Genomic DNA, 16,782 nt, shown 5'->3' on the forward strand with positions numbered 1-16,782 from the left:
TTTCTTCCAACTCCATTTCCAAGCTTATGCCTTTTTCTTTATCTTCCACACTATCTTTGAAGTTCTCTAATTGTCTCCTAGTCCCTTTGCACAAGCCTAGACAGTCATCCACATACCTACAAAATATGATCAAGTTCTTACACCCTTCTTCTTTCACCTTTTTCTCCCATTTGTTCATAATTATTTCTGCCAGTACTGGGCTCAGCCTCGAACCTATACTGATTCCTTTTCTTATTTTTACCACTTTCTCACCGATTATACAATAACTGTTTTTCCATATTAACTTCAAAGCCTTAACTACTTTCGCTCTTGTCCATCCTTTTATACGTTTACTACCCATTTCTTCCTCTATGACACTTATTATTGCTTCTCTACTAAGGCTCGGGAACATAGCCTTAACATCAAGACTAAACATAAGTTTTCTGCCTCCAATAAGATCCACTCTTCTTAACAATTCCTTGGCTTCTTCTGTGTTCTTCACTCTGCACGATTCTTGTCCTTCTCTTATGCTTTCACAAATCTCCTTCAACTCCTTCTCTAGAGGCTCCCAGTAGTTGCCTCTACAGTCTAGTACTGGTCTAAGCTTCACTTCTTTCTTGTGTAATTTTGGGAAACCTTTCATTCTTGGTATCCTTCCTTGTATATTTATCCATTTCTTGAAACCTCTTCCTTCTTTCATTACTTTCTTCAATAGATCCTCTTCTTTCATGTCCTTATCCCCTATAACCTCATATGTATTGCCACATAAATCTTCCAGTTTCTTCTTGTACAGCGGGGGACACTTCTAAATGGTACACCTTAGCCGTAAATCTCCATATGGCTGTACCATTTAGAAGTGTCTCCCGCTCTACCATTCTTTCTCCATAACTACCACTGCTCCACCTTTGTCCGCCTGTTCTATTACTATGTCCTTCCTACTTCTCAACATCATAAGACCCCTTTTTTCTTCCTTCTTCAAATTCTCTTTACTCCTTTTCTTCATGCTGTTCTTCACTACCGCTACTGCTCTTCTCCTTATCTTCTCTCTCTGTTCTTCTTCTTTAACGTCCGTTAAGGCCTCTTCCACTGAGTAAATCAGCTCTCTAAAATCTATTTCCCCTTCTTTCACCTTGAATCTGTGACCTAAACTAAGAAGTTCTTCCTCCTCTTCCGTTATTCTCACGTCTCCCAAGACCACTACTCTCATTTTTTCTCTCTTTCTTTGCTTTTTTCTCTACGCCATCCTAAGGTTTTCCCTTTCTTCATCAGTCTCTCTTTCACTTTTTCTTTAAAACTTCTCTCCCACTTCTCCAAATTCTTCATAACCACTTCTTCCAAACACATTTTCAGGAACCATATTTGCTGTATCTTCACGATCTCCCTTCTTCTCCTATCTTCCCATATGTATATACTCCTTTTCAGTCTTGGAGTCACTTCGATAGTAAGACTATTCATGGCTTTGGATTGATTGTTTTAACAAAAGAACATCATTTATATATATGTCTGTATTTTCATTAATTTCGATAGTGTCTGAAGAAGGATATGCTAGATATCCGTAACAGTTACAAATTATAATTTAAAATAAAGTGGGTTTTAAGCTTTGGTCAGTGTCTCTTTTGTTAAAAGAAGTTAAAAACTAAGAAAATTATGAGGGAGAAGAGCTAGATGCTTTGTCTTATAAAAATGGATGTATGTTTGTTCCAGCATAATTCTGGAACATCTGAAGCAATTTCAGACAAACTTGATACACATATGACTACAACTTGGAAACAAATTGTGACTGTAAGACCCCCTAGCTCCACAAGGAGGTAGATTGAAAGAGGGTGACATGTAAAAATAGTTAGAAACGACTGATATTAATTCGGAATTCATAGTTTTTTCGGCCGCTGAGATGAACACTGACACTCTCGATTCCATTTAAGTTGAATTTAGCTCTCAAGACATCATGGATAGAGTGGGAAGAGGTGGCATGTAACAATAATTGGAAACTATCGATATGAGTGTCGAATCCATAGTTTTCGAGATAAACCGTGAAATCAATCGTTGAAATGTGTATCTTAAGGGTAGTTGGGGGTTCAAATATTTTTGATAAACTTAATATCCCCGTGCGCAGAACGAGCATTTCAGCTACGTGTCCAGAACCTGATTTCTAAACACTAAGGAGTACGAGGGTGAAATAATAGCAGAGGAATATCGGCTCTAGTGTGCAAGTAAATATATAAGTAATGAATACGAAACTCGCAATCTATGGCTTGGCCCTGGTTCTAAATTTTTCATTTTCTATGTCATTTTGAACTCACGCAGGGAAGAAACTGGTCGATACTCCATCAGTATTGCACTAATGGCCCAGCTAGCAACGATGTATAAACATGTTACAGCCTGTCCTTGGGTAGAATATTAGAACAAGACAACAACCAGTTAATGAAGTCTTTACACTTCGTTCAATGAGTCCTTCTGCTGAGCACTTTTCGTTCTGCAGAAAGACTGAGTATTGCCGCCACTGACAATGAGTAAAAGGGAGTAAGTTTCATCATCATTACATTGTCTGAGTGTTGAAGTCTATCTCATAATCATGTTACTTGAAGATTTCAGATTCTGACATTTCAGCATTCTGAGATTCCGATATGCTGGATCGACGTACCGTTATTGGGCATTCCGAATTTCAAAGATTCAGAAGTGCTGAACCGAAGTCCACATATTCTGCAATTCGGAAATTTCTAGCTGAAGTTTCGAGATTTCGGAGTTTCGGGTTTTCGAAATTCCGAAATTTTTAACTGAAGTTCCGAGATTCCGGAATTCCGAGTTTTAGAAATTCCAAAAATTTCTGACTGAAATTCCGGAATTTAGAGATTTCGAAATTTCGGAGTGAACTTCCGAGATTCCGGAATTTCGAATTTCCGAGATTCTGGAATAACTAAATTTTTAATTCCGATTCCGGAATTTAAGATTTTCATTCCCAAGTATTCCGGAATCCAGAACACCCCTACTTTCTTCACAACTATTATTGTATACGATCTAACCTATTTTTTCAATATCAATCTTTTTTTCGAGAACTGACTCCTTTTCAAGATTTCAAAGCAAAATTTGTATTATTATTATTATGCTTAATACGATCTTTGTCAAGCTTTATAATATTCTTAATGCTTATAAATAAATGTTTTTTTTTCTGTAACTTTTTTTTCTTTGTTTTGTTTCATGCTCGCAGTGCTTCCATATCAAGAAGAAGCATACACATTGTATTTAGAGGCTGCAATAGATGCGAATCCCGAGTTGCGTCAGCTAGCCTTTCGTGGTTTCTGCTTCCTTTATCCGTGGATGAAGAGTAGAGAAAAGTTTTACAGTACACTCATACATGCGTTACTTGAGGAAGAAGCAGTATCTGTAAGGTAAGATAAATAAATAACTTCGTGTTTTCAGATTTGTAACTAGTTTTTTGTAACTATTAGTACTTTTGCATGATCTGTATTTGTATGAATACCCTAAGTCAAATAGTTGGATACACGAGATATAAAGAAAGAGTGCAACGGAAAAAATGTAGAAAAAATCAGGATTTGCATTATAAAATCTGTCAGTGGATAAGCAAAGAGTATATTTATTTTTCTTTTAAAACTATGTAGCTGTCTATAGAAGTATATTGATACTACCTAGTGAGATGATGCTGTTTGTGATTACTTTATTATCTTTCATGTGCTGGCAATTTACTTAGTTCACTTGATACTATTAAAATCTAAAACACAAAGTATGGCTATTATTGCTATTGTCCGGTAACCTTCTACAGTCAAAAACACAGATATGTTGTCTGGTCCATTTATTCTTAATCTGTACAGTACAGTAATCAATATCTGTTAAATCAATGGTGAACTACAAACTGAATATTGTGGCCCCGCGTAGCGTAGTCGCTAACGCTCTCGCCTTCAGTGCGAGCGGCCCCGAGTTCGATTCTCGGTAGGGACACTCGGCCGAAAAAAAAGTGTAAAAAGCTTTTTCAGGCAAATGCCGGAGTGATACTTAACTTATAGGTCCCAGGCCGCTCCCTTCGGTCTTCCTTCCCTTTCCCCGGATAGTGTGCTCCCCGAGGTCATACGTGATAGGCTAAATGACCATAGATGCCGAAAGCCCAGAAATGTAAATCCTAAATCCTACAAACTGAACATCCTAATCTTACACTACAATCTTAAATCTACGTCAATAACATATGAAATATGTTTTCTTCAATCTTGTTCGTTCAATCTATTTGTTTTCACAGACTATAAACTCTCTCAACTACGGAAACGATATGTGCCACTTTTAAAAGCACTTTGCACCACGCTCATATGCCCAACAGATAAGAAAATAGAAAAAAAAGGGGGGGGGAATATTTCTTCAAAACTTATCCGATCAGATTATCGAGTATATTCAAATACCCTTCTAAGAAGTTCTCTCTCATATACGGTTGAAGAAAGTATTCAACCGGGTATTGAAACTTTCGACGAATTGAAACAAAACAATAGAGATAAGCAAAGGAATTTAAGGAAGAAAAAAAGTTTTTTGTGCGCCAATTATATGACGTTAATTCCTCACTAATTCCAGTTTTTCTTTAACTGTTATTTTCTTATACAAAATAAAATTAAACTGGCTTTGTAGTGTTCAGCATTTCTTTTTTTTAATTTTTTTGAACACACAAAATCAGTTTAATTTTTTTGTGTATAATACGTATTCTTTGCATATTATAACTTATTTGCTTAGCTTAACGCACCATCTTGAACTGAGTGAAGTTACAAAAACCTCAAGTTACGTAAAACTACCGCCTGGAACAGAATAAGTAAGTGTAGTGATAAAAGTATTAATTATACCATGCGCTCCATTATATCTTCGCAATACGCATAAGTATGCGGATCAGTTAAAGACACTGTTTGACATTTGCCTCCAATGTTCAGTGTTTCGAAGAAAAATCTTGGCCAGAAGGCCGATACTATGGATTAAAACAGACATTAAGATAAAGTGATTATCAAAAATCTCATCTGTCGGGACTGGTAAGTAGTACTTTAACCCACCTCTCTTGGAGAAGAGAGAACGTGGTGGGGGAACGTCGTGTAACGTAAGAGTTGATCGTGCATGATGGTCTGCACATACACCAACTGCACTGGACTCAAGTACCTCAGCAGTGGGTCGGAGCCCATATTATTGGTGGACCCTGTCCTTGATAACCACGGTGTCGTATAAGGACGTCTACATGTAGCAGACCGTCGTCGTCGGGGAGGAGGTGGAGCTGAGAGGGCAGCTTTATTTTTCATGCCTGCATCACCCTTCATCCACATGTTCTCGCATGTCCTTTCAGCCGCAAATACCGCTACAGAACTCGCGGGTGGTTGGTGGGAGTCTTGAAAAGTGGCTGGACGTCTTCCTCCATCTGGGGTGGATGTGCACTCATCCCGACCTTCTGTTGTGTGTGTCCAGTGTTTGTGTTGTCCGGTGTCGAGTTTTGAAAACATAAATAATCCAAAAAATAATATACCAAAACAGAAAAGTAATAAATAAATAATAAAGACTGAAAACTATAAAGAAACGTCTTTTGTTCTTTTGCTCTCTTGTGGGCTGGGGAGGGTCTATCTTTCTCGTTTGACAGGTTCTCGTTCTTTTAGTTCCAGTTCTTCTTTTTCCGGGGCCACGCGTTTCTGTTGACGGGGATGGTTTTCTTGCATCTCCATTCCCCGTGACCGCGTCGGCCTCACACTGATCCTACACTGAGAGCGTGCTTATGGGATAGCCAGGGGAGTAGCGTAAGTTCCTCGCAAGCGCCGCGGGGTGAAGTTGCTGTTTTCACACACAATTTTTATTTATAGATGATGGGTACTAAAAAATTATTAAAATCGGTTCCGAGCCCACCCTCTCGTAAAAAGCCCAAAACAGGCGAGAGCAAGACAAACTGTCAACTTGTAAATAGTGTGGAAAAGACAAATATCACGACGCGTGAAAAGTCCGTAAGATGCTGATAGTGCTAATGCTGAAGGTAACCGTTCGAGTGCTATTAACGGTTTGTCCCCTTTCCTCATGAGTAAAGTTATTACTTATAACGCCAGATAGATTAAAGATACCAAGAAATTACGGAATGGCACTTTATTGGTGGAGACGGTCGACGAGAAGCAAACAGTGAAGCTACTCAAATTAACCTCCATTGGACCAGTAAACATGTCTGTAGAACCGCATCGTCTACTGAACGTCTTTCGTGGTGGTATATCATGTTGGAACCGAGGAAGAGTTTAAATAGGAGCTGGCTGACCAACATGTTGTAGAGACAGCTCGCCTCAAAACTAGGAAGTCAGTTGAACTCATTGCTACTCAGTCACTGATTCTTATTTGCAGTTTGCTTATACTTCCGATTACGTAAATCATAGTTTTTACCGACTTAAGGTACGTCCTATATTCCCAGTCCCCTGCGCTGTTTCAAATGTCTACATTTCGAGCACACAGCACGTCGTGTAATGAGAATGGTGCTCTTTTTGCAAATTCCGGCCAGGATAGTTATGGTGTGGGACCCTGTACAGCGACCAAGCCCTTTTGTGTCAATTGTAAGGGCGAGCATTCAGGATTGGTCTCGAGATTGTCCAGTCTTTCAATGTGAGAAACGTATCCGAGAGCTAATGGTGGTTGAGAAGATCTCTGCCACCGATGCTAAGCGTCGTTTAAAAGAAAGCGTACCTTTCTCGCTTTCTGTTCTGTTTCCTACTGTTGCAGCCACCTATTACAAATCTGTGGCAACTCAGATGTCCGGCGTTTCCACCCAAACTGATGTTGTTCCTGACAAAAGCTCAGAAACTGATTCCAGTCGCATCGACTAGCGAACCTCCAAAAACCCACGTGTTTCTGTTACTGTTGGTTTTCGGTGAACTCCAGCTCCTCGGCGCTTACCTTATATGGCCTGCTTAAAATTTAGTTAGTATATATTCCAACTCAATGATGCGGCCCTTTCCCCGAAAAGAACAAAATCTCCACCTGTTCGTAAGTAAGCCACCTTCAATTTTTTTGAAATCTGATACGGTGGAAGACAAGCTGATGGATACTGAGTGAATGGTACTTGACCCACATGGAAATGTTCGCCTCATCGTTGATTTCTATTTTTTTTTTACTACTGTTATATATTTCCTTTATTGTTACTATTATTAGTATTTATTGTTATATATTTTCTCTACTATTATTATTACTATTTATTGTTATTCTCGTATATTTATTATTTTTTCTCTTTTGCAACAGTATTTTTGTTATATTTTAATATGTTAGTTTTTAACTTTTATTTACGGCAGTCGTGTTGATCGTGACGGGAACAAATAGCCTCGTTGCTCAGGTCCCCATTAAGCCTCAATTAATTAATCAATAAGGACCTGAAACAAACAGTCAAAAATGTTAACTTACTAAGTGATAAGATTATCTTTCTACGAACAATTTGGTGTAACAATTCGAAACTTTCATGGCAAAGGTGTTTATAGAAGGTGTGCAAGAATTGCTTTTCTTCTAGATTTAAGCCTAACAGCACATGTAAATCAAGAAATTGTTTTATATTACAAATAATTCTAACATTTATCGATTTGTTTCAGACAGGAAGCCATGAAATGTTTGAGAAGTGCTGCCGAAACCAAATTTTGTGAAGATCTAAGATCTCATGTTATAGACAGCCATCTACTCAATTGCCAAGGTAAGTAGCAAAGATGATTTTTTATCATTGTTGACAAATTTCTGGACGGTTTACGCGAGGATATCTTTATTATAGTGTAGCGTCCCTTTTCAGCACCGAAACTAGATGAGACATGAACCTACAATTTAAGGTAGAGTTCAAATGCTGTAACACGTTCAGATTTCAATGCTTTTCCATTGGTATCGAACTCGGAACCACGTGTACCAAAGGCGCACGCCACTAGACCAGCAGAGAGGGATTATTATTATTATTATTATTATTAGTGTGCTTTTACTTGTCTTGCTTCAGTGTAATTGTAAAACTGCTTTTCGTAATTACTTCACGATGAATGAAGTGGACTACTTCACGATGCAGAAAATGAATAAAGTGGACTCTTTCCATTTAAATAAATGACACTCTTAGATAAAATCTTTCCACTCAGAAAATTCAAAAATCATTCAAATCACCAATATTAGTAGAACTTAGAACTGCTAAGTTATGAGGTTACAGTTTCATTGGGTGATATTTTTACTTGTAGAATAGCATGAATAGTTTGAGAAAAGAAGGAAGTATTAAACACTTGACTTCATTATGAAGCTATTATTTATCTAGAATATGGTATATACATTTTAAAAACAGAATTTTCTAAATGGTATTCTTTTCGTGCTTTTATTTTTGCAGATGATCAGCCAGATGCAGGTGATCAAAGAAGGAATAGAACATCGGATAAAGTAGAAAGATGTTTAAATGCATTAGCGGAAATAGCCACAGTAGAAGTTTTAATCCCACATATAAGTCCACGTCTTGTGGATTATTTAATAAGTCCAAATTTAGTGAACCATCACAACGCTCTAGTGACTTGTTTAGCCCGCATTGTGAACAATGGAACTGCAGTTCGAGACCATCTTTTTAGTGAGTGTAGAACAGTTGAGAAAATTTTACAGTGGTGGTTGGTGGGTGTATGTGAAGGAAAGAACAGAAGTCTGTTTGAAAGTGAAGTGTTGCTAAGAAAAGCAGCTGAAATTATTAGACGTATAGTGCAGGTGCAGGAAACCAGGTAGTGAATTAGTGTTTTATGTGGATTAATGTGTGTAATCAGAAAATAATCAGGAAGGTGTAGTTTGTTGTATATCTCATTCTTGACGTCGTTGTTTTTCCACTCTATAATATTTGTTCCTATAATGTCTTCCCCTGTTTGTCTTAATTATGCCTTCTTTGCTGCAGATCTTGCACTTCATGGTTAGCTGTTGCTCCACTTTATTGTAGGTCCTCATGGCCGTACTGTCCCAGAAGGATATAAAGAACATTTCAACCCAAGCCGAAGAAATATTTTATTTTATTTATTTATTTTGTGCTAGATTGAAGGCATTTATAAAGCACTTAGTTATTAAGACAAACATTAATCACCCTGACAAAATCCATGAATTTCATTTACTCAATAAGAAACACATATATATATATATATATATATATATATATATATATATATATATATATATATAGTGTGTGTGTGTGTGTTTAATACTGAACATTCAGTCAAAAGTGAACTGAATATTTGTTGAAGCGTTTATTAAACAAGCAATGCCAGCTTTTACAAACCGGCATCATGGACAGCGGCACACTTCTGTCAACGTTAATACCGCTAATCTAAATTTTGCAGGCCATTTTGTTGTGAATTCCTTTAGAGTGTGCATCACATCTTTATCTCCCTTGCCATGACCAGCAAAAATAGCCCCTTGATCAAGATTTTAAGCTAGGTTCATTGGAATATTTTATTCCTATTTCGCTTGAATTTCAGGGACTTGGGGAGAAAAGGATTTTTTTCCTAGAAAATTATTGCTGTATGCTGAAGAAAAAAGTATGAAAAGTTTTCGAGAATCCAAAAAACAATTTTTCAGTCCATAAGAGAGGAAATGGGTGGACGCAGTGAATTCTACAGCTGCAACGAATTATGTGTAGAACTATTTTAGAGTAATGAACAACGACAGAAATGTTTAGTAGAAAATAAATGTGTTAGCACTAACTGTAATGGAAATGTTATGGTTAAATTTTGTTCCGCGAAATTATTAATTACAGCTTAATCATAAAATAAATCTTCAGTTAGTTATGCTTCAAGAGCTGAAATAACATTTTATGTGGGACTATAAGCCGAACATTGCATTTGTTGAGATATTTTAAATTCGAGGAGGACGATGTTTTTAGCTTATGTTATTCCCAAGGTTTCTATTTCAAGTGCATTGACAAACTAGCTATGACAGTAAAGACAACAAATTTTGTACTTTAATGATTTTTTTTTAACTACCGTCCTAAGCTTTTACGGCTTTTACAACATATCCAAAATAGCAGTTCATATCTTTCATTTTATAATTAGAACTCACATTAGGCTCTTTTAATAGAATATTTAAAGCTCAGAGAAAAGTGTTTACGCACTGAGAACGTAATACAAGCGTAATCTTATATCTAAATTATATTTTTTCCACAGTAGTAATGTTTTTTTGCCTGCAAGTCTGAATTTAGGCGATCCAGAAAGCTCAAGTGACAACTTGCGTAACTTTTAGGTACTGTAAGGTGGGTAGGTAATCAAAAGTATACCCACCAGTTTGCACAGTAGTTTGTTTGAACAGTTGTACAGCAGTTTGTACAGTAGACAAATAGGCGGAAATCACATTGATTGGCTTTGAGAGCTTTGATATTTAAAAGATAGGCATGAGATTTGAGTGTAAAAAGCAACTGGAGACTGTAACATTACTTTTCCAAGTTTTGTGAAAGAAAAGAAGGAAAAAATAATAAAAAACAATGTCGAAATTTGACCAAATTCGGACTGAGCTTTTTTTTCTCGGACTAATTCACCTGTGAAACCCCAGTTAAGATCTAATTTGATTTAATTTTGGATTTTTAAAATCATTATTAGAAGTAGTTTCTGTGAACAGTTCGCGTCTTTTATGAAGGACCAGTTAATACTATCATCATTACTGTGCCTGTCATGCTTGTGAGCTTTCTCGGGTTCATTGTTCACCCGTCTCCTTTAGTCTAAAAGACATAGTGGTGAGACGTTTAACTAAAGATTTTATTTCATTTGTTTCTCGTTCTATAGTTATATTTAGCAACCATCATCTTTATTTACTCCGAGTGGAATTTATGACCTCTCAAACAAATGTTATTTTTCATTTGTTATTTTTCATTTTCGTAAAATTACGTAATTACAATTCCACCAATATTGTTGCATAAATTTTATTCAAATTCATGCCACATCATTTTCTTTTAACAATGAGACCCAAAAAGAGGTAAAAATAGATAAATAAATAAATAAATAAAAACTTTGATTTGTCATATCTTGTTCTGGGCATTTGTTTATATGAATTTTTAATTCAAGTTACTCCTAAGAATACTTTTTTTTCTATGAGTGGCTTAGAATATGTGATTTTTTCGACATACTTTTATGTAACACGGAAGCTATAAAGGATGTAACCTACTTTTAAGGTGAGATCCGAACTCCTGGAACAAGTATCCGAGACGTTATCATTGTCAGTAGAATTTAAACATTTTAACACGCACACCGAAAGTGTGCATTAGTCCTGAAGCTATGAAAGAGCCCGTAAAACGTTATGAATCACTTTTTGCTTACATAAAAGTAGTAACTGCAGAAATTGAGAGAGTAGAATGATCCGATACTGTAACAGACTCTGTATTAAGAAGAGCTTCCTCGTGGCTAAGCCGTTAGCGTACGCGCCTTTGTCGTGGGAGACCCGGGTTCGATTCCCATCGGGACCTTATGTGATTCGGATACCACGTTAAGCAGTAGGTCGACAGCTCATATAGCCTCGCTACTGAAAGACGCTAAATTCAAAATCAAAAATCCATATTAAATACAGAAAATAAGTAAACTTGTTTCGAAATGTAAAACACAGAAGAGCAAGGATATGCTGTTACGTTTTATTTATTCTCAATTTGAGTTTATCTGCGACTTTCTATTTTAATTTTGTTACTGTCTTATTGTGCACACTTCTTCTTCTACTTCTGTTCTAATTACTTTCAATTCTAATTTAATTTAATATCACTGTTTCATAAATTGATTTATGTACGTATATGTAAAAGCAATATCTTTACGCCTTCTTTTTTGTTGTTTTCTTGCAGTAGAATAAGTGAACTGGCCCACCATAGTACATTGTTTTTCTTGGATCCGGCTTCAGCTCCTGAAGGGAGAATTAAATTAACTAACTACAAGAATTTTAAACCCTTATGTCACTTGTCACCAACATCGCACACGCAGACGGTAAGAAAGACGGAAAAGGAAACTTAGATAGATATACAATTTTCATGACTTGTAAATTTTAAATAGGACTGACAGGAACCTACTAGAACCAAAGTTAGCAGCAGTAGAATTATATGGCAGAAGTGAAGCAAGTCATTTTCAGAAACCCTGGTCGCCAGCTTCTCTTTTAAAATCCACTCACATTCTATGGAAAATTCTAATATCTAGGCTTGTAAACGTTTGAAAGAGGTTTGGGTAGGGAGGTTTGGCGTAGTTTGTTATAATTCTACTTACACATTTAACAGCATACTTTTTTTAAGTAACGTATTCAAACCATTTCGTTGATTCCAGCTTACAGTTCTGGTCAGCCCTATTGGCCTATTCGTCATAGTATTTGTTTGAAAGGAAAGGATCATTATTCGTAGATATAAGATAATGATAATTTTATATTGAATCTGTGGTGGTGTAGGACAAATATCATTTGGTATTTGAGAAAGATTGTGGTTCACAACTTTTCACGTAGAATTCTAGGAAAGAGAGTACTGACACCACTAACATAAAGAAAAGGGAAATCGTGCTTGATTAATGTCTTGCTTCATTTAAACAATATGTGCTCGAAGGGAAAATTTATTTACACATTCTTACCTATATCCTTGTGCATATAGAACTTCTGCGTTGAATATTTTGAATAAAAAATATTACTATTTTTTATGAAATAAATTTTATTTGGAGAAAGATGGGAAAATGAATATTTTTTTAATTTTGCACTTTCAAAACAGGCAAAATTCAGATAAGCCGTATTTTTAAACCTTCGAGGTAGATTAAGCTGACTGGTCAGTTCTTAATTTTTTGGTTAATGCTTTTACATTAGTCGAAGTATTGAGGGGTGGTGGAAGGAGTGGTGAGTTAATGCCATTTTAGTACTGTATTTGTGGAATATGAGTTTCAATTTTCGAGGTATTTGGAGTAGATTGAAAGACAAATAAATTAACATTTTTTGTAGTTCCGTATGGTATCAAACTTTCCTCCATTCAGAAAGATATGTCAGAAATTGAATATTGTGTCAGGTCAAAGAGTATACTTTCTCGCAGGTTCCATATGAATTTTATCAAGATCTAATGACAGTCTTTGGAGTTGGACCGTGAAACTTCTTAAGAACTGATAGTCTTAATACCGTGTGTATGTTCTTGTATAATTTCATATTACGTAGACCGATTAATATATATATAATATTTGGTTACTCATATTTTCTAGGCCGATCTATTTTATAGGAAATCATTGCCCTACCTTTAGTTTAGGTATCTTACTAAACTAATGAGGTTACGAAAAAATGGAAAAAATAAATGAACTTTGGACAAGGTAATTTTTGTCAGGGGAAAAAACAGTTCACAAAAATATGGGGGAACCCTGGGAAACTTCCCTCCAGTTTCTGCAGGAAAGTGGAGTCCGTATTCTACCGCACCCGGCTTATTCTTAAAATAATAATAATAAAAAAAAAAAATAATAATAAAAAAAAAAAAAACGGAGACCACTTTCAAACAAGTGAAGTTATCGTAGCATATAATAATGAAATTTCTGATATTCCAAAATTCTAATTTTTAAAAATATTTGCCCTGTGGTTTTAAGAGTGTAAGAGTATATTGATGCTTGTGGGGACTATTTTGAGAAACTGTAGTTTTATGTGTATAAATTAATTTTTCAAAAAGTATCTAAAAAAAACTTTCGGCATGCCCCTCGTAAATAATTAAAGATTTCTATTACTAGTTCACATGGTATGGAATTATTTTTCTTAGATGCGCGCACAAGAACTGATGAGTCTTGAAAATAATGTATTTTGTTTATTTTCTCGCTATTTAATTCTAGGTTACACTTCTAGAGGCTGTGATTGGTTGTGTAAGAAGAGATGTTGAGATTCCTTGTATAACGCATCTTGTGCATAATCTTCTTACCTTGTCCATAGAAACTACACATTCCTGTACACAGGTTTCTGCTTCCCGGCTTGCTGCTTGCATTATTAATAAAACAGAGAAGGGTAAGCAAAATTAATTTTAATTCAATGACTTTTTTTACATTGTTTTATTTAACTTTAATATCTCTATATCTCTACTTGCCCTAAATTTCGAGATAAATTTTTTATCCACTTTTCGAAACATATCTTCTATAAATTTTAGCTAAACGTCTATCTTCAACGACAATACAATATTTTAGCAGTTTCGACCTATGTATGTGAATTACATCAAAATTAAATTTTTGGATTGTTACACAGTTAGTCTTACCTCTAACCAAAGATTAGTTTCTATCTTAGTACCCGTCAAGCACTTTGCAAAAGAATTATCATCTGTCGATTCCCGAGTACGAGTTAGTAGCTCTTTCCTTTAATGGACTTTTGAACTAATTAAAAAACGGCTGCCAGAAAGTATAAAAGTATATAAGATTGACAGTTTTTAAGTGACATAATTTTATTCAAAAAGTGTACTAAAAGCTTACGTTTTGTTTGTTTGTTTGTTCGTATTGTTAGTTGTGTGTGACTAGGAATAAAACCGTGAGAGGGCTACCTATGAGTTTAATTCGATTAAGTTATATAGATACTAATGAAAAAGAAAACAGTCAATTTTTAATACACTTATATAGATGTAAATTCTATAACGCACAAAGGGTGAAAAAGTGACTGGCTAGACCGAGACTCGAATCCGGCATATATCATGTGTCCATATATTGAGCACGTATGACGGTTGTAATTTCATATAGATATTAATGAAAGAGAAAACAACCGATTTTTAACACGCCATTTTCTCTAGATATAGTCCAAGCATAGCAGTGGTCAATGGTACAATACACGTGGTCCGAGTGGGGAGCACCGACCTCGAAAGTGAGAGAGTGAGTAGTGGCTGTTCTAGGAAGCGGACAGGGTGGCGTTAATGGTTAAAGCATCGGCACGGTATGCCGGGTTTCGAGTCCTGGTCTAGTCAGTCACTTTCTCTCTTTGTGCGTTATCGGGAGCTCCATGAAAGAGAGAGCATTAACGGTGAGGTGAGCCGTTGTGTTGACCAAACATCATCCCAAATGCATGAGTGTCAGAAGCCGGCTAGTAGACTCTGCCTCCCTAAGGACTGTTACGCCAAGAGCTTAGTTTAGTTTGGTTTAACATATAGTTATATGTTATCCTTTTCATTACACGTCTGGAATCCTACTTACTTCAGTTTAGTCATCACATGAAAACTTACCCAATTGAAATGTGTAGATTAACCCTACCGATTCTCCTCAAAAAAGCTGATATCTTATTTCTGCTTTAGAGGAGATTGTCCAAGATCTTCTGGCCACTGTTTGGAGGAGGCTTACGGAAGTGCTGAATGGTGATGATGCCGGCAGTCACAGAAGAAGAAATGCTGTATGGCTGCTTGTATGGGTTTCTAAGGCACTTGTTTTAAGAGGGCACATTTATTCCAATATGTATGTTGAAAAGGTGAGAAGAGAGCTGTTTATTTACTTATTTATGTTTGTAAATTAGTATATTGACCTAGGTACTTCATTAAAATATGTCTTGTCACAAAAGGAATTCATTTGTTTGTTTGTTTGTTTGAAGTCGTTGACCTTTATGTTCAGAGATAAAACTATACTCAAGGATGCTTACAGATTGATTAAAAAATAGTGAAAATTAGTCTTAAAATTAATGCTGGTAAATGTCACTTTTATTAATTATTATTAGTATTCCGTAACTTTCTTTTCTATTATCCAATATTAGCTGAAAATGATTCTTTATAAATTTTAAGTTCTGGGAAAGTAAAACCGATTCAATTGTATATCATGCTAACTTTTCTTGTTGCTATAATATAATGTAATCAAATCATATAAATAAAATGAAACTAAGTTGTTTATCACTAGAAAACGACTGAACTGTTTGATATGAATTTTTACGTGTAATTAATACCTACATTGAACTGTGACTTTATCATGTTAATTTTATTGAAATGCGTATCCTAAGAAAGGTATCAGGGGGAGAGTTCATAATTTACATCAAAATTAGAATATCTCACTAGCCCCAAACGGACACGTATCCCTGCGTTTTCTAAATTTCCGCTTCAAAACAAAGGGGAAGCAATTGCTAGTTATTTTTCCGCGTGTAAGTCAATGTTATCTGTTTCATTATCACGGGAATACGAGTGAACCGTTTGAAATGAATTTTTAACTATGAGTGATTCCATTTCAAATCGTCCAGGGTGGTCCACACACCTGTCTCAGATTTAGTTCATTTTTTAAAATAAGAAACTACATACAAAATTATTAAACCCATATTTTTTTCTTTTTGCTGAAAAAAATTTTTTCTTCGACATACAGCCTTCCAAAATGGCCGCCCTCCTCTCAGATTGCTCGAAAAACTGAAAAACATGTCAGATTAAAAATTTTATTGTAGAGAAACGAGTGTACTTAGTAACGTAATCGCAATAGCAGGAAGAGTATAAAGTTGTATGTTTCGTTGGAGAGCCAAAATTCGTCTATAGGAATCGCGCAATTCACTCGCAATGTTGCCAACATTGATGAAATTTTTGCTAACTTCAAACCTTTTTTTTTCTGTCCTCGCGAGCAATACCAACCATCTGCTTCTAGCATCGAAATCTACTCCATAAGGTCTCTTGAAAATGTAAAGGACTTACGATTCTGATTATTACATCCCACGTTATAGCATGATGAAAAGCTGAAAATTGCATTAAGACGCCATGTTTGGACGCCATTTTCTCAAAAAACCCACCTTTTAAAAATCTGAATTTTTGACATGTATTGGAGAAGTACCTAAGTATTTAAAATCCGTTAACCGTTCATGCGGCTGCAGCCCCTAACATTTGCAATTAATTATATTGACATTTCGATTTTTGTACTTGCAATGTAAATATTTCCTATGGGCATT

At 35.8% G+C, this 16,782-nt stretch overlaps 1 protein-coding gene across 1 annotated transcript in view; it reads left to right on the plus strand.

Moving 5' to 3' along the window:
• Positions 1-16,782, plus strand: part of Mms19 (MMS19 nucleotide excision repair protein) — a 78,195-nt gene that overhangs the window by 36,178 nt on the left and 25,235 nt on the right. Inside the window, exons 9-14 of the mRNA XM_081762579.1 lie at positions 3,185-3,365; positions 7,551-7,648; positions 8,309-8,684; positions 11,762-11,900; positions 13,743-13,911; positions 15,173-15,342. Of these exons, the coding sequence (XP_081618705.1) occupies positions 3,185-3,365; positions 7,551-7,648; positions 8,309-8,684; positions 11,762-11,900; positions 13,743-13,911; positions 15,173-15,342 (1,133 nt within the window). The remainder of the gene's footprint in view (positions 1-3,184; positions 3,366-7,550; positions 7,649-8,308; positions 8,685-11,761; positions 11,901-13,742; positions 13,912-15,172; positions 15,343-16,782) is intronic.

The sequence above is a fragment of the Thermobia domestica genome, chromosome 1 (assembly GCF_964235325.1).
Source record: "Thermobia domestica chromosome 1, izTheDome1.hap1.1, whole genome shotgun sequence".
NCBI classification, from domain to species: Eukaryota; Metazoa; Arthropoda; class Insecta; order Zygentoma; family Lepismatidae; genus Thermobia; species Thermobia domestica.